General features: G+C 42.3%; 1 protein-coding gene across 1 annotated transcript; it reads left to right on the top strand.

Annotated features, from left to right (window-relative positions):
- The first annotated feature begins 554 nt into the window (after positions 1–554).
- On the top strand, positions 555–16,442 carry PRKAG1 (protein kinase, AMP-activated, gamma 1 non-catalytic subunit). The gene is made up of 12 exons (XM_006870091.1): positions 555–646; positions 7,261–7,309; positions 12,364–12,473; positions 13,526–13,607; positions 13,706–13,764; positions 13,904–13,949; positions 14,062–14,116; positions 14,405–14,531; positions 14,803–14,968; positions 15,109–15,146; positions 15,416–15,562; positions 15,725–16,442. The coding sequence occupies exons 1-12, from the start codon at positions 638–640 to the stop codon at positions 15,830–15,832; spliced, it is 996 nt and encodes a 331-aa protein (XP_006870153.1). The 5' UTR covers positions 555–637; the 3' UTR covers positions 15,833–16,442.
- Positions 16,443–18,750: the final 2,308 nt, after the last annotated feature.

Consider the following 18,750-nt stretch of genomic DNA (forward strand, 5'->3'; position numbering starts at 1 on the left):
CCCCCCCCCCCCCCCCCCCCCCCCCGTGTTTGTATTTTGGGTTGGTTTACACTTGCACATATTCAGTTTTCAGTTTTCCCCTTTACAGTCTTCTCCCCTCACCTCCAGGACCCTCCCCCTTTTTAAAAAAATAAATCGCTGACAAGTGTGAATCCCGTGAAGATTTTATTTTGTGTTGTGTGTATCCTGTACAGCAAGGTTTGTCCTTCGTAACAACGGATGAAATGATTCCCTTTTTTAAAGCGCCCTTTTTCCTCCACCCCCAGCGCCCCTGTCCTTGGCATGTTTTGTATCAGCGATCATTCTGAAATGTACATAATTTATGTTGCGAGAGGCAAAGAGCAAGTTTTGGATTTTGCTTCTTCCAAGTTTGTTTTTAAACGACAAATAAAAAAAGAACATTTTAAATACAAGCGACTCGGTCCCATCACCCTCGCCGTCCACCAAATCTGAGGTCAGCGACAATCCGTGGGAGGGCTGCTCCCGAGGCCAGGCCACCGGCGGAAGGGCGGGCTCCCCGCTTCCGCTATTTTCTGGCGTCTGTTTTCACGCAACGGAAGTGGCATTGCGGTGCCGGACGTGGGGCGGGGCCTACTGAGCTTCCTAAAACGAACGAGTCAAGCCGGAGCCTCTTGCAATGGAGACGGTGAGGAACACGAAAGGGCGTTGGGGGGCGCTGTGGAGCCTGAGACCCCCCCCCCCCCCCCCTCAGGGGACCAGGACCAGCTCATAGAGCTAAGCAAGGGCTGACGGTGGTGCGGAGCTAGCGACCACAGGACGGGCATCTACCCTGTCCCGTGACCCTGCCCCTTTGCGCCTTCGCTGGGCGCATCTCCTAGAACTGGGCCGCGCCGTTGCTCTCTCTCCTCCCGAGCAGGCAGGACTCGAGCTTCCTGTTGAAACTCAGACTCGCCCCGGCAACCTCAGCCCTAATAGCATTTCAAACTTAAGGGTTTTCTCTTAGCAAGGTTAAGATCCTGTTTCCCTAGATGGGGCTGTAGATGGCTGTTCGGAGGAACTCGGCTTGCTGCAGGTAGCAAGCACCTGGTCCACTGTTGTGTGACTGATCCCTGAAATCTCGGGCAGGAGGGACATCTGAAAGACTTTTTCACTGCCTTGTGCCCAGCGAGTTCACATTTCCTTAATAAGACCCCAGAAAAGGTACTAGTTCCGTGTTAGAGACCATTGTGTCCCTGGTTACGTTTAAGTCATGCTAGTGTTCGCGATTCTAAGCAGGCATGTTGGCAGAACTCATTCTTGGCAGGTCCCTGTCACCTTCCCAGAGATGCCTGCTACATGTTGGGGTCCCCCTCGCCCTCAGGAGCCTTTTTCTAGAACTCTGGAGCCCTTCCCTTCAGTTCTCGCTCTACCGTTTTAACCCTGTATTATTCACTGGCAGGCAGTCACTTTTCCCATCTTGGTTTTATCATCTGCTACTGTAATTGTGTGGCGCTGTGGGTTAATGCGCCAAACTGCAAGCCGTTTGAATTGCAAGGTCGGCGGTTCAAGCTCACCAGTCGCTCCTCAGAAACCCTCTACAGGATCGCTATGGGTCAGAATCGACTCGACGGCACTTAACAACAACTGTAATTGTGAGGGTGGCCCAGGACCAGGATGGGCTCGCTGTGGGCTGGAACTGTAGTTGCGTAAGAGCCATCAATTCACCTTTCCTTGGATCAGTTTATATACCCAGAGTAATTCCTTTGCCTTGCCCTTTCTCTGAGGTTGTGTGCCTCAGGTTGTAAAGAACAGACCAAAGTACTAAAATGATTTGCAATTGGTCACCTAGGCAAGGAATACATTCCTACAGATTAAGAGAATTTTGAGAAACATTAAGGGGGTCTGATTCCATTACATTTAATACCTATTAAAATGTTTTCCCTGTGGATGTATTCTGCTTTACAAAGCATTTTGTAGTAAAATTTCATGTTTAGTCCTCACGCTTGATGTACTGAGTTATGTTTTCAAAATAAATTATTTTTAAAAGGAGAGAAAGAAAGCCCCTGCTTTGAAAATGCTCACTCTCTCTGGAGTTGGGGTAGCAAGCCATCATCCACTGCTGTTATATAGGATTGTTGTCAAGTGCTGTTGAGTTGTTTCCAACTGATAGCAACCTTGTATAGGGTTTCTGAGGAATGTCTGGTGAGTTTGAACTACCAACCTTGTGGTTCAAACTGACCCTGTTGTCCAGTACATATCTTATACCAGGACTCGTTATGTGCGATTGATTGTACTAAATGCTGTCATCAAGATGGAAACAAGGGACTGCGGAAACATTAAGGAGGGAGACTGGGGTTGAGAGAACAGTGAAAGCAAGAACATAAACATTGGAGTAGATAGAGAACAACTGGGGATGAGCCACGGACTTGATGGTGCTGTTGCTGTGGATTCTGATTACAGTGGGAGAAAAGTAGGCTGAGGTCAGGTTGAAGGTATTGCATACATACCATGCTTACTTTGAGCTTTGTTTTGTAAGAAGGGGGCCCATAGAAGGTTTATGAGCAAGGCAGTGAATGTGCTTTAGGAGTATTCCTTACAGCCTAATGGCTTGTAAATGGATTGAGCTACTTCCAAAAGTAGTCAGTTCCCTTGTGTTAGATATGAAAGTCCCTTCCAAAACCTGAGATGCTTCTGTAAGAGAACTTGGTGACAGCATCAAAGAGTAATTGAAAAGGAGATAGATACCGGGCAGGGAGACCAGTTTACAGAGCGTTGCAAAGTGAGAAGTAAAAGCCTAAGTGAAGGCTATCAAAGTGGAAGGAGAAAGGTGGACTTGAGGCATTGCTAATATATCGGCACAGCGTATACATTTTAAGGAGAATGAAGGTATCAAGACTATAATTTAGGCATCTAAGAAGACAGCAGTGCAATAAACAAAGATGGGAACCACAGCAAGAATAGGATTGGAGGAACAGATCACTGTTTTACCAGAGTGAGTCAAAAATTATCTGCATACCTGTTATATTAAAACACCTGTCCACATCCATGGTTGCTGACAATATTGAGCATGCACGTGAAATGATTCTGTCAAATAGGTGAGTGACAGTCGATTATGTGGGAAATCATTTGCAAACCAGCCATGACTCTGCCTATGAATTAATCCATGATGGATTTGAGTTTCAAAAAGTTTGTACAAGATGGGTACTGAAACAACTCATGGAAGAGCATAAACAGAAGCATGTGGACATCTGCAAACAACATTTGGACTTAAACGTAAAAGTTTCTTAAAAGAAAATCATTACTGGTGACAAGACATGATTTATCACTACAAGCCTGAGAGTAAACATCACAGTATGAAATGGAAACATCCTCAATTGCCGACCAAGAAAAAGTTCAGAAGTCAACATCAGCTGGAAAATTGGTGCTTACAGTTTTCTGGGATTCTCAAAGGGCCAGTATTGGAACACTATCAGGAAAAAGTTTCAACAGTCAACAGTACTCTTTACAGTAAGAGGCTCACTGAAGTGCTGAAGTCTAAACTTCAGATTAAATGCAGAGGACTGATCCAAGAGTGCTGTAATCTTGCATGACAATGCACGTCCTTACACCTCTGCCCACATTGTGGACACTGTACAAAAACTTTTAAAGCTTCCTCCCTATAGTCCTGGTCTTGCTCTGTCAGACTTTCATATGTTTGGTCCCCTGAAATCAGCCCTTCAAAGATGGAGATTCACATCTGATGAAGAAGTAAAGGCTTACAGCTCAGCCTAAAACATTTTTTAATATGAGAATATGAAAGCTTATTGACAGATGGACAAAGTGTATTGAAAAGCATGATTATGTTGAAAAATGATATATTTGTCTTTTCTGAAAACTGATTAAAATAAGTTTTACAACCAGAGTGTGGATAATTTTTGACTCATCCTGTATGTTACTGCATTTCAGGAGTCTTTGTGACATCTATGACTGTCAAGTAAACTATTGGAAATGTAGATTAGGAGTTTGGAAGAAGTTTTGAGTCTGTGTGTCAGATCTAGTCTATGTGTTTCTAATAATACTTTTTATTTATGTTGTACAGTGGTATTTTCATAGGTCCTTTATGTTACTTAGGTAGAGAGGAATAGACATAATTACCTTACTCCTGTGTAGAGAAACAGAAAGTTAAAGTCATATATTCATTTGTGCCTCTAATATCAGTAGCTATATCCCAATTAAGCTGTAAGAGTGGGATTCAAAAAATTTGTGGAAAAATTCTATTTTCTTTTTTTTTTTTTTTTTTCAAATTTTTATTGTGAATTGTATAATAGTTTACATGGGAGAACATTGGTTTTACACTCATCCTATTGTATTTTGTTTCATTGTGATGATTACAATCCCCTCCATGCATCATCATTCATGTTGTTGTTTTTTTTAAGGTACACAAAAACACTCAGGAATATATAATCACTTAAATACCCAAAGGGCACATTCTGCAAGCCTGCTTCATGGCCTTCAGTACCCAGTTCCTCTCTTTCTATGAGTCTAGAGTCCTCAGCTGCTCCCTCTCTCCATGTCCTCAATCTTTGCCTCCGTCTCTGGTGTCGCTGCTTCTCGGGATAGGGTCCCACATTCCACTTGTGCTTTTCTCCCTTGATGGTCCTAGGGTCTTTGGTTCCTGGACTGTAAGATTGACTACTCCCGTTTTTGTTACAAAACTTCTATCTTTATAGTTGTGACAATCGCATTTAGTCATGATAACAATTACTCACTAATCATAAGATTTTTATCCCCATCTCCTTTCATTATCTTTTAATTCCAATTTACATGAAATGTTTGAAGCTCCCTTGTATGTTTCTTTTCTTTCTCTCTGTAACTTAGTCTTAGGTCTCTCTGTTTATATTGTTGTTGTTAAGTGCCATCCAGTCAGTTCTGACTCATTTGAACATTAACATTATCAATTTGGGAATTAAAAACAAAACAATTGAGAATTACATACAAAACCGTGGGCTAGATAACTTGAGGGATACAAAGAAGTATAAAACAATTCCAGGCTTCCAGAAATGTAAATATGTCTGGATAGATAGTGAACAGAATGTATATATGAACAAAATAACTGTAGCTCTGTGCAGATGTAAGTCGTATATATGTATCACATGGTGGGTGCAGTAATTTCTGCAGAAGCAGCTGTTCTAATGCCTTTGTGAGATTGTTATGCCATGTGTGTAGCTTTACTGCTGAACAGCCCTCTCTGGCATTTAAAAGTGATGAGGCTGTTGTTCTAGTAGTCTTGCCAAAATACCAGGCCAAGCTGATAGACTTATACAGCCTGGAGAGATGAGGGAGATGATCCCGTCTTTCATTCCTCTCTTGCCCATTAGGGGAGGGAAGTGTAGGACTGTCCTGCCAACTTGATCCTGCGTGCCAGTCAACCTCTTAGGGTCAAACTAAGGACTTTAATTTTCTGTTACCACAGAAGCACTCGAGGTAAAGTATGGTTTGAAGTTAGTTTTGGGGTTCACTATATTTTTATGCAAATAACAGTTACGCAAGTATGTTCCCTGCAAGTTATTTTCATAAATGTGCTATGCCACTTTTTTAAAAACAAAAACATTTTTGTTTTGCTAACTTTATATTTCTGATCACATGAAAACTTCACTTAAGGTGTTGTTGTTGGTTAAGTGCCGTCAAGTCAGTTCAGACTCATAGTGACCCTGTGTAGGGTTTTTGAGGAGCACCTGGTAGGTTTGAACTGTCAACCTTGGGGTTCGCAGTCCAGTGCTGATCCTACAGCGCCACACCAGGATTTACTTAAGGTAGGTATTGATTCTATATTGAAATTAAAGCTAGAAGTATTTACCAACAGCTCACCTATTGAGCTAATGTGTTATAAGTATCAAATTAGCAGAAATAAATGAATTTTTTGATTACTGGGTGACTAACAAACTCAAATTTCTTGACCATGGCTTATACCTTTATTATATAATTGTAATCATAAGTAACATTTTTGGAATTTTTATATACAGAAGCAGATTAATCAGAACTGACTCAATGGCACTTAACAAAAGCTGATTAAAGAAAATGAACAGAATGATATGATTTGCCTATAATATGGGAGGATGGATGAATGAGGCTGAAATTCATTTCTGGAAATGTCAGAAGACATGTGTAGTATATACACATGTGCTTTATGCCAGAACTCTTTTATATAATTTTATAATTTCATCATTTCTGTGTGTTATTTACTTATTTATGGGTGGGGGGAGGGAGGGAGATTGTACCCAGAACAAATGGAGTCAAAACCCTTAATTCAAATGGATGAAACTGTCAAGAATTATCCTGGGTTTCTAGATAACGATGAAATTTCCAAATGTTGCTCAAAGATGGTTCTAAATGTATTCAGAGAGCGCTTGGGCAAGGAAAGTTGGAAAACCAGCATCCCCTGGGCTATAGTAGCCTTTGACTCACAAGGGTGTTGAGAGGACTCAGACCTCTAGTTTCAGAACATTTATGTTCCTCATTCACCCCTTAGCCATTCAAGCTTTGACTGTTTGGCTGACAGCATCTGCTGGAATTTTCCAGATATGTATCAGTGATGAGGTAAAGGGGTCTATGAGTTTTGTGCCCACAACTATGCCTCACAAGTTTTGGGGAAAAGCAGTATTTCCTCTCTGACTTTCCTTTTTAATGTGGTGGTGGTGGTTGTGTGCTGTTGAGTCGGTTCCAACTTATAGTGACCCTATTTAGGGTTTTCAAGAGCGGCTGATGAGTTTTAATTGCTGACCTTGTAGTTAGCAGTCCAGTGTTTATCCTACAGTGCCACACCAGGACTCCTTATATACCACTGTTAAGTTGTTACATGCTGTCAGGTCAGTTCTGACTCATAGTGACCTTGTATAGGATTTCCGAGGAGCAGCTGGTGGGATTGAACCCCAACTCTGTGGTTCACAATCCAGTGCTGATCTGGAAAATCTTGTGAGGTCAGCTCTAAGCTCAGATTTTCTAGTCTCAGCTTTTAAGACCTAATGTGTCATTAGAAAGGTGATATAGTATAGCAGAGGTAAGAATCTCAGCTCTGAAATCAGACAGATCTGTGTTCAGATTCCAGTTTCACCTCTTCCCAGCCAGGTGACCTTGGACAGGTTGCTTATGTCTTTTAAGCCTCTGTCTCCTAATCTGTGAAAATATGCATTTCAGGGTTTTTATGAAGAGTAAATGAGATAAACTTATACAGTGCCCTGTAGTGCTTTAGAGGAATCCATTAATGCACCAGCCTTTCCCCTAATATTACCAGGTTAAAATGCATGGAGCTCAGCCAGGCTGAACCTGTGATTCTCTTTCCAGGTCATTTCTTCAGACAACTCCCTCGCCCTGGAAAGTGAGCATCTTCCAGGTAAGTTCACTGGAGAAAGGAGACTGGACATGAAATCAATAGCCAGACCCTAACTTGTCTTCAGCAATGTGTCTAAATTTGTTGGAGGGTAAGACAGACAAAAAAACAATTGCTATCAAGTCAGCTCCAACTCAGGCAACCCATGTGTGTCAGAGTTGAACTGTGTTCCACAGGGTTTTCAACAGCTGAGTTTCCAAAAATAAATCTCTAGGCTTTTCTTCTGAGACCCTTTGTATAGATTCGAACTTCCAGCCTTCTTGTTATTAGCTGAACATATTAACTATTTGCACTAATTAGCCACCCCACCCCAACCCACCCCGGGAAAACCAGGTAGTGTGGCAAACCATACAAATGAGGAACAATAGTTTAGACAGTATCACCCAGGGATAAATCTTGGCATGGGTGGGAATGATTAACGTTATTTTCATTTATCAAAACTACTTGAGAGAAATTTATGAAGTACAAAGAAAAGCTCTACTGGCTACTCTGGGCTGGCTAACCATGTTTACGAAATCCCTGGTAGTTTGAGTAGTCCAGAAATAATACCACAATGATTTTATTATCCAGTGAGTTCACTAAAGTTTGCTGAGTGGATACCACAAATTATAGAAAGGCAATCAATCCAGAAAGAGTCACTAACCCCTAAATCCAGGGCACAGGAGAAGGCAATGTCTGCCCAAATACCTGGTTAGCAAAGAAAGGACAAATGTTAGCCCACCTAGAAAGAAGCAAAAGCTACAGGCATATCTGGTAAAGGATTATTTTCAGGAGCACTTCTAGCTCTTTTTAGGGTATATTTGTGATACTGTTGTTAAGTGTTGTTGAGTCGATTCTGACTCATAGCAACCCTGTGTAGATTTTCCAGTGAGCAGCTGATGGGTTTGAACTGTTAACCTTGTGATTTGCAGTCCAGTGCTGATCCTACAGAGCCATACCAGGAGTCCATTTATCATATTGTTGTTGTTCTTAAGTGCCATTGAGTCGGTTCTGACCCATAGCGACCCTAAATAGGGTTTCTGAAGCTATAAATCTTTACGGGAGCAGAAAGCCTCATCTTTCTCCTGCAGAGCAGTTAGTTGTTTCGAACTGCTGACCTTGTGGTTCGCAGCCCAATTCGTAACCACTACGCTACCAGAGCTCCTGTTTATCGTATTGTTGTTGTTAAGTGCCGTCGAGTCGGTTCTGACCCATAGCGACCCTGAACAGGGTTTCTGAGGCTGTAAATTTTTTCCGGAGGCAGAAAGCCTCATCTTTCTCCCGCGGAGCAGCTGGTAGTTTCGAACTGCTGACCCTGAGGTTCGCAGCCCAATTCGTAACCACTACACTACCAGAAGATTGAAATATGGTCTTAAGTATAAACTTCAAGAGGTAGTATAGTGTTTTCATTTTTTAGTATCTAAAAAAGTTAATATAGTCTTACTCTGAATTACCTGATTGACTATTCATAATTTGAGCACAGCCACCTGATGATCAGTGCTTACTTGTATGTTTCTGAGAACATGTGCATTAGCATCAAGGCAGGGGTCAAAACTCAAATAGTCTACATGGACCAAGCAGCTGCATTTGACTATGACATTCTCTAGATCTATCTAAAAGCCCCATCTAAAAGGAGGCAGCAACTATCCAGGTTCACTTAATTGTTACTATTCAGGAATTCAACACCTAGTTTTGCCAGATCTTCCTGTGATTTGCAAAAGAAGCTGGGAGTTGTTATATAAATTGCAAGATTAAAATTTCACAACTGATTTAAATTATTTATAAATAAAATATTGAGAAAGCAAAATCACTTAAGTTTGTGAAACTGTGACCTAAAATAACAGTATTAAATATCATTGTAGTATATACTGAGTGTCCACAGACATATTCTTGGGAGTCTGTGAATTCTCAAGTTTGAAAAACTATGTCCCCCACATCTATTTGCGTTCCATCACAGAAAACCACTAAAACCTTCATAAAATATGTTTTAAAGGATAAGTAGAACAAGAGAGGAGACAATATTAACAACTTTCCAGGAACTGAAATTCAGATTGAAGAATGGTAAATGACTTAGCAGAGCTGAAAAACTGAATTATACACTAGCCGTAGGAAAGCTAAGAAGCAGTCAGGCTCCTTTTCCCATTTAATGCAACTGGGCTGTTCCCCATTCAAACTTTGGCAAAGACTAAAGGTCTAGAAAGGACCTCAGACACAGTTGAGGACTGAGGTACTGTACTAAAAATTAGGAGAATGGAACCATTTTTCCCCATTCAGCTTCCAGAATGCTGTCAGAAAGGACTTCACTCTCCAAACTGGAAATTCGTTAATCCTTCTGTCTAGAATCTGACCAGCTCAATGGGAAAGTCCTAAAAGTATAAGTAATGAAAGTGCCCTAAATGACTCACAGCCAGCAAGCCTCATTCACGTGCTTAGAGAGCATCTAGTCAGCTTTAAACCCACCACTCTGAAAATAGGATTGGAATCCTTTTTTAAACCAAGGACTAGCAGACCTCTGAAGAAATCCTCTATCATGAAAAGAAGTACACAAACTGCCACTCTCCCCCAAAAAGAAGCAAACAGAAAAAAAGCAACTGAAAGGAAGAATCACTGCAAAGTGAGAAACTCTTTAAAAGTTAACATGAATATATACTCAGATTAAAGAACACATTTTACTTATTTATTTTGCGAAATAAACGTTATTCTTGTTAAGAGCGGTCGAGTCAGTTCTGACGCATAGTGACCCTGTATAGGGTTTCTGAGGAGCTGGTGGTGAGTTCGAACCACCAACCTTGTGGTCTAGTGCCTATCCTACAGTGCCACACCAAGACTCCATATTTGTTGTTGTTGTTAAGTGCCGCAAGTTGGTTCTGACCCATAGCGACCCTGTGTAGGATTTCCGAGGAGCAGCTGGTGAGCTTGAACCACCAACCTTGCAGTTCAAATGGCTTTGCAGTCTGGTGTATTAACCCACAGCGCCACACCAGGACTCCATATAGGATACAATAAAAAGGAATTTTCAGAAAAACAAAAAGAACCCTTGGAAATTAAAAGTATAATATAAAAAAAAATTAACTTATAGGTCTGGAAAATCTAGGAAATCTCCCAAAAAAAAGCAGTTTAAAACGCCAACGAGGTGGAAATTAGGAGTAAAAAGACAAGACATTTACTAAAACAAACAAGAAAAACCTTACAGGATCTGGATAGAAGATCTAGTATCTGAATAATAGGGAAAAAATGAAAACACTGAGGGAAGGAAATAATTCAAGAACACTCCCTGGAACTGAAAGGAATTTGCTTTTATATTGAAAGATGAACTCATTGAACATTCAGCACAGTGGATGAAACTGACCCACCCACAGCACAATCATGAGATTTTAGAACATTGGGAACAAAGAGAAGATCCTATAAATTTCCAGAGGAAATACCTGCAGTCTACAAGGTTTCAAAAAACTTCTCTCCCATGCATCCTTTCTCAGGAAGCTACTGGAAGATGTGCTATCCCAAACAAAGGAACCAATCAAGAAAGGTGAAAACTTGGGATACAAAAAACAGAAGCATCAACACAGGAGACAGGAAAGGAGTCCTCTGGATGGTGATGGGGAGGAAGAGCCTAAAGTGACAGCAGTGCACACCTGGCAAAGCAGCCCAGATCTGAGCAGGTCAGAAGGCTCTGGGAGAGATTTCTTTGGGTAGTTAGAATGCTTCTGTACTTCTAGAGAAGAGATTCAGACAATTGGTAAAGAGTTGGGGGATTTAACTAGTTATGTATGCTACACATAGAAGAAAACAAGAACAGTTATTAACTTCAGAGAAAACAAAGTTATGAAAGGGAAAAAAATCAGAGTTTACTGTTTGGCTTATCTCTGAATAATGTTTAGGAGACCAAAATGACTTAAATACTGATGTAACCATTATGATTTAACTCCTAAGGGGAGAGGAGGTGCATGTTTGTGAGAGTCCTTTATAGAAACAGAGAAGTAAAAATTGTCATCTTCTTTTGTAGAAAGATAATACAAATGAAAAAATTAAAAAGTAGCAAACACAAGCACATTATTTATGGACATAAATCAACAGGGTCAGCTCCAAGAGGTGAATGTGAGGTGAGCTAGAATAAGGAGGTGGCTGGCAGGGACTGCTGTTTTTCTTAACATTTGTAGAGCTATTTGATTGATTAAACTGTGCTTATATAACTTTGGTAAAAATTAAAAATGAATAACAACTGGCATTAAGGACATGAGCTTTGATCTGGGTTTAGGTCTTAGATCTGTCACTAATGGTGCAACCTGGAGCAGTTTACGTAACTCTTCCAAACCTGTTTTCTCATCTGGAAAATGAAGACAATAGTTACCTTATGGATTAATTGTAAGAATTTAATGATATAATTTTTTAAGTACACACTCAAGCCATTATTAGGGGTAGGGAAGAGGGACAGACTGCTTCTCCAGTTTAGCACAAACAGTTAAAATCGGAGGAATAGAAAGGTAAACATCAGCCAGGATCTCCCATTTATGTAGAGTTTATGAAATGAATTTTGATCCACAGGGTAGTCCCATAATGGACTTTCAGGGTGTTTGGGAATAGGTTGATTAAACACTGGGTTCCAACTTAGTGTTGATCAGAAACAGCCTGGCATGGACCATGTCTTTAACACCTAAATGTCTTGGGAGAATTTTAAGAAGCTTACTTAGTTTTTCATCTTTACTGAGAAAAGAGACCAAGTGAACATGTGCTAAAGACCCACATGCTGTCATACAAAAGAAGAAACCAGTTTAAGATGAGAAGAAAGCTTTTAGACTAGGTAGGCTAATGAGAACTATCACAGACTTTCTGTTGTAGTCAGTCATCTTTTGCTTAAGGAGCCAATAGCCCTACCTGGAGACAGAAATTCTAACTTGGATGGATTTCTAAGGATTTCCTGTCTTCATGGAAACCGTAAGAATAAAAAAAATATAATAGGGGGCCTTATTTAAAAAGTATGCTGTATATATTTTAGATACTGCAGCATTATTTTGTTTTCTGCCTCTTAACTGGGAGTTGTTGCATGGAAGGAAGCTTACTAACTATCTCACCTTATGCAGAGACCCCAGAATCCAACAATAGCGTGTATACTTCCTTCATGAAGTCTCATCGCTGCTATGACCTGATTCCCACAAGTTCCAAACTGGTTGTATTTGATACTTCCCTGCAGGTGGGTGAACTCCTCTTTTCCTTTGCCCCCCCCCTCCTTTTTTTCCCTTCCAAGATAAACCTGTATCTTTATCAGACAGCAAAATGCTTCCAGAATGTGCCCCGTGGTCATTTACCCAGGGGAACTGTGCATGGGAGAACCTTGAGACTCAGAATACTCAGAAGAGTCTTATAGGGGAAAGGGATGAAGTTATGTCCCAGGATTATTGCATAGTAAGCCTGGGGTCCAGGAATCCACCCTGTGCTACCCTTCCCTCATTTCCTGAATATTGTTGTTGTTGTTGTTGTTAAGTGCCGTTATGAGTTGGTTCCGACTCATAACGATCCTATACAGGGTTTCTAAGGAGCAGCTCATGAATTTGAACTGCCAACCTTGTGGTTGAAACCAATCTTGCGACCCACTGCTTTATCCCACAGTACCATACCAGGACTCCATTTCCCAAATAAATAATTAAAATAGTCATTGTCAGCAACAGGTGGAATCCCCGTGTCAATCCCTGTTCTGAGCACTGAAGGCTATCTGTGGTAGAAAGGGTCAGGTAAAAGCTTCTGTCTTAGGCGAGGTTCTCTAGAGAAACAAAACTGAGTGTTAAATTATCTATCTATCTATCTACTGAGGTTTATGTCCAGGAAATGGCTCAAACAGCTTTAGAGGTGGGCAAGTTCAGAGTCTGGATCAAATAGCTGTTGGGGCTGATGAACCTAAGAAAAACAGGTCAGACGGCAGGCTTCTGGCTGCAGAGGTGAATTAATCCAAGGTTGATAGCGAAGATGGCTGGCTGGTGATGACTCCCAAGACCTCAGGCAATACAGCAGGCCACTGGCTCAAGTCCAAAGAACTCGAGGTCAGATAAGGATTCAGATGCAGGATCCAGACCCAGCAAAAAGCCCCTTCCCCTTCTTTGGAGCCTCTGGTTCAATACCTCTCATCCTGTCTCATCCCAAGGGTAATACTTTTGTTCCTCTTTTCTCCAATATACCCAATCCCTATTCTTTTAAAGTACTATCTATCCCCTGTGAAGTTCCCTTGGTGATTATAACTTTTGGCTACAGGTGAAGAAAGCTTTCTTTGCCTTAGTGACAAATGGTGTACGAGCTGCCCCTTTGTGGGATAGTAAGAAGCAAAGTTTTGTAGGTAAGCAAAAGTTTCTGGAGTACAATCTTCTCAGCATTTAGTGCTGGCCAGGGAGAGAAGCTTTGGACAGTGCTGAGGACTTTTGTCTTGGCCTCTAGGCATGCTGACCATCACTGATTTCATCAATATCCTGCACCGCTACTATAAATCAGCCTTGGTAAGAAACCCTAGCCCAGTGACCAAAACCACTTTCCTTGCCCAAAGTCCCTCATTCTCATTTGTTTCCTCCCAGCAAGCCATAATAAGTTAATGAAGCAGGGAGATCAGACTTCAAATTTTGTTGCTTCTGCTTTTAGGTACAGATCTATGAGCTAGAGGAACACAAGATAGAAACTTGGAGAGGTAGGCAGAGGATTGGGGGTTGTAAAAGGATAAAGGGATGGAGGGAAGTTTCATGGGAAATGGTTTTCCATGGTGGTATTTTGTATGTAAAAATCATTCCTTTCCCCCTCAGAGGTATATCTACAGGACTCCTTTAAACCACTTGTTTGCATCTCTCCTAATGCCAGGTGAGTTCCAGCTGCTTGTTTGTGCTGAAGGTGAAGAGCCATGACATGAGAGTAGCTAAAGCACTAGATAACCAAAACTCCAGGCAAAGGGGCCAAAGAGAGAACTACACTCTGTTCAAATACACACATGCATTCACATTCTTTAGGTCTGGTCTAACACTGCCCCTTATCATCCCCCACCCCCACAAACCCCAGTTTTCCCTATTTATAAATATATGCTATTGAGATATTTAACTACCTTCAGCCCTAGCACTCTGAAACAGTTCATGATCTCCCGCTTTCCCACAGCTTGTTTGATGCTGTCTCTTCATTAATTCGAAACAAGATTCACCGGCTGCCAGTTATTGATCCAGAATCAGGCAACACCTTGTACATCCTCACTCACAAGCGCATCCTCAAGTTCCTCAAATTGTTTGTAAGTGCTCCTCAGCACAGTTGTTATTTCTTATATGCTGGGTTGGAGTCCTGGTGTGGCACTGTGAATTAATGCACCAGACTTCAAAGCTGTTTGAACTGCAAGGTCAGCGGTTCAAGCTCACCAGCTGCTCCTCGGAAACCCTATACAGGGTCACTATCGGTTGGAACTGACTTGACGGCACTTAACAACAACAACATATACTGGTCTGTAGGGGTCCCTGAAGGTGATTTGGGGACCCTGAAAATCAAACTGATGATTCTTTCCTCAGATCACTGAGTTCCCCAAGCCAGAGTTCATGTCTAAGTCTCTGGAAGAGCTGCAGATTGGCACCTATGCCAATATTGCCATGGTCCGTACTACCACCCCTGTCTATGTGGCTCTGGGCATCTTTGTACAGCACCGGGTTTCTGCACTGCCAGTGGTGGATGACAAAGGTGAGCCATTGGGTAGAAGGAGGGAGAGCTTCTGGGAAGTCTGGGTGGCTCAGAACTCATCTCAACCGAGAGAGTGATCTATGGGCAAAGGAGGAGTCTTGGATGCCAAATTCTTCTTACTGAGCTGTCTGTCTCCCTAGGGCGTGTGGTGGATATTTACTCCAAGTTTGATGTTATCGTGAGTAATCATGGTGGGACTGGGAGGCAGGAAAATGGGGAGTGGGGAGGAGATAGGGTATTAAATGTGCAGCGGGTGAAGGGAGTCTCTCTTTTGGGACTTAAGAGTCTTGAAAGCTTCCAAGCTTTCAAATTCTGTTTGAAAGGAATTGGTGAACTGGGGGTGACTTAGTATGGCTAAACAATTGCTCTGAGTCCCTCTGGTGAGATTGGGTGGGCTAAGGTTTGGGGACTGGCTCACCTTCCCTGTAAGCTCTTTCCTCTATTCAGAATCTGGCAGCAGAAAAAACCTACAACAACCTAGATGTATCTGTGACCAAAGCCCTACAACATCGATCACACTATTTTGAGGGGGTTCTCAAGTGCTACTTACGTGAGACTCTGGAGACCATCATCAATAGGCTGGTGGAAGCAGAGGTAGGGATGTCAGAGACCTTCTGGGAGTAGGGGGAGCAGGTGGCAAAGAGACGTAAACCTTGAGAGTGGGCTTTGCCAAACTGAGGGGGGTGAAGAAGGGCCCACCCTAACTGAGGCTGGCACTAAAATCCCCTTTCTCTCTTGCTGCTCTGTCTGTGCCAGGTTCACCGACTTGTGGTGGTGGATGAGAATGATGTGGTCAAGGGAATTGTATCTCTGTCTGACATCCTGCAGGCACTGGTGCTCACAGGCGGAGAGAAGCAGCCCTGAGCTGGGGGAGGGATCAGGCAGCACTGGGGATGTACCTCACTCACTGCCTGCCAGCAGCTCTGGGAATCACAGATGAAACCTTGGGAGAAATCGTGGCTCTGTCCCCTTGCTCAGGAGTCCTCTGCCCTTCTACCCAGGGACTGAGGGAGTTGGAGAAGGAAGGAGAATAGATTTCTAGCTCACACATACACTTCAGAAAATTTTGCCCAGCCTGTCTCAGCCCCTGTCCTCTTAAGACATAGCCCCATTTCTGGGTCAGATATGAGCTCTGTGCCCTTCCTCAGGCAGATTCTGATCTCAAAGAGATCCGTAGACCTCACCCTGCCTTTGCTTCTATCCCTGCCTCTTACTCCACCCTAAGATAATAGCACAACAGTCTTCATAAAGATATTTTTATTCATCCTGTTTCATGCTGTATGGGGGAGGCTGAGTCCAGTTGGTGACATTTCTTCCCATAATGGGAGTGGAGAGGATTGTGGCAAGGAGGGCCTTTGGGTTCCTGTGCTGTTTTTATATGAAGGCAGATGGGGGTTAAGTGAAGGATGAGGTGGTTAGCCAAAGTTAATTGCTTTTCTTAGCAAACCTAATTAAAATGACAAGAACCTTTTCATGGTATTGCAGAGTTTGATTTTTGCAGTTGATAGACACTACTGCTTCAACCTCTTTCATATGGCTTTCTCAGCTCCTCATTAATAACAATTACATACACACATGTATATGTATAATATATAAGATTTACTGTGTTCCAGGCACCATTCACTGAGTTTGCTTTACATATATTAATTTTGCTAATGCTCAGAACCAGTAGTAGGTACTATTGCTATTCCAGTTTTATAGACTTAAAAAACAAACAGAAGTTAAGTAACTTGCTCAGTCACAGAGCTATTAAAAAGTAGAGCTAGGATTTAATCCCACAGAATCTGACTCCAGAGTTTATGCTCTTTACCACTACACTAGACTTCCTGCCTCTCAAATTCCCCTTTAATAACTGTTCCCTGCTCTGTTCCCTCTTTGTGATGTCACTTTCCCATTTGTTAGGAAGATAGCTAGGAACCCAGGAAAAATCTATGACAGTGTTAGGTCACCACAGAGTAGACAAACTGAGGGTCATCTTTAAGCAAAGAGACATGCCACCACTAACTTTTTCTAGTCAGGCAAGCCAGGCTTTATGTATTCTGCTGAAGTGTTGCTATTGCTGAGTCTACAAATCCCTTCTCTGCCTTCCAAGGTGAGAATGAACTAGAAAATAGAGGGAGGGAAACAGTAAAACTGGTCACCCCATCAGACCTGGTTATGGACTGAATTGTATCCCCAAAAAATATGTGCCAACTTGGCTAGGCCATGATTCTCAGTATTCCATGGTTATCTTCCGTTTTGTGAACCCTAACCTCTAATGTTAATGAGACAGGATTAGAGGTAGTTATGTTAATGAGGTGGGTACAGTCTATAGGATTAGGTTATGTTTTTAGTCAATCTCCTTTGAGATATAAAAGAGATTAAACAACTAACTACAACCAAGAAAGAAGAGCCAAGAGCAGAGCATATCCTTTGGTCCAGGAGTCTCAGTGCTGGGAACCTTCTAGATCCAGGGGAAAGACTGATGCCAAGACACATGGCAATCTACAAAGAACACTGGGCCCACAGATGTTGAAAGGATACAAGGACCTTCTTTGAGATCCAACAGAGAGAGAAAGCCCTCCCCTAGAGCTGGCACCCTGAATTTGGACTTCTAGTCTCCTAAACAGTGAGAGAATAAATGTTTGTTTGAAAAAGCCATATCTACTTGTAGTATTTCTGTTATAGTCCTACTAGATAACTTAGACCCTTTCCCTGTACTGAAGCTGTGTGGGCCAGTACAATAGGCAGCACTAAATATCTTAAATGCTAGTTGGGTATGCGTTAAATACTGGGTATCAACTAATTTCTGCCATATAAGCATGATGCAATTTCCCATCCAAGACCAGAAACAATTTTGAAGTAACTCCTTTCCCCCATCCCCACTATGCCTAACTAAGCCCTCTGATGAACTCCCAGCCCTACCTTGTTGGTTTCCCCAAACCAGGCTTCGGGATGGAACAGAGAGAGAAGTATCAAGGCCCTTGTCAGAGCTCAGCTTTTGGTGCTGCATCATGGGTATGGAGAAGTCCTCTGCTTCTGTATTCACCTTTTCACATGCCTCACTGCACATTCCCAGGCTTGGGGGAGGGAGGCTTCCAAGTAATTAGAACTGGGGTATGTGTGTGTGGGTGGGTACATGGTGGAAGTACAGATGTCTCTATGTCACATTCCATCATGAAGGAGGGCTTCTCTAGATATAAACAAGGCAAGGGCTTGAAAAAGCCTTAGGACTCTGGTGGGACCTGGGGTGGAAGGAAGTACCTTCAAGCAAACTATCTTCAGTGCAGCTGGTAGGTACGTGAATTCAAGGGGGATAAAGTAGATGGGACTGTAGTGTTTTGAGTTCTCTCCAAAGGACCATGTTAAGGAGCTGGAGGCCTAGGTTCTCAGTCGGTCTCTGCCCCACAACCCTTTTCATCCTATCCTCTTAAAAGTAAGGGTCTGTACCTAAAGGACTGCAGATACCTAACTGGAAAACAAATTAAGTTGTCTAGCTCCTCCTACCCTCCCCCCACCTGCTTAAAAAAAAAAAAAAAAAAAAGCCAGTTTGAGAATAGAGCCAAGGGTAAGATGGGATGAAATCTGGGAACCTCAGTCTTCTATTCCTCTCAGGAGAGACAAATTATCCCTTCTTCCTCAGGAGCCATTGCCATACACATTCTTCCCCCCCACCTTTCTCCCTCCCTCCATTGGAGCTGCTGCCATGGTTGCCAGGCATGGTTGCTAAGTCTCTGCATGTAAGGGTTGGCGTGGGCTGTGCTGCCACTAACATTACCATGGTGAATCAGGGGACACCTGGT

The sequence above is a fragment of the Chrysochloris asiatica genome, unplaced genomic scaffold, assembly GCF_000296735.1.
Source record: "Chrysochloris asiatica unplaced genomic scaffold, ChrAsi1.0 scaffold00138, whole genome shotgun sequence".
Lineage (NCBI taxonomy): Eukaryota > Metazoa > Chordata > Mammalia > Afrosoricida > Chrysochloridae > Chrysochloris > Chrysochloris asiatica.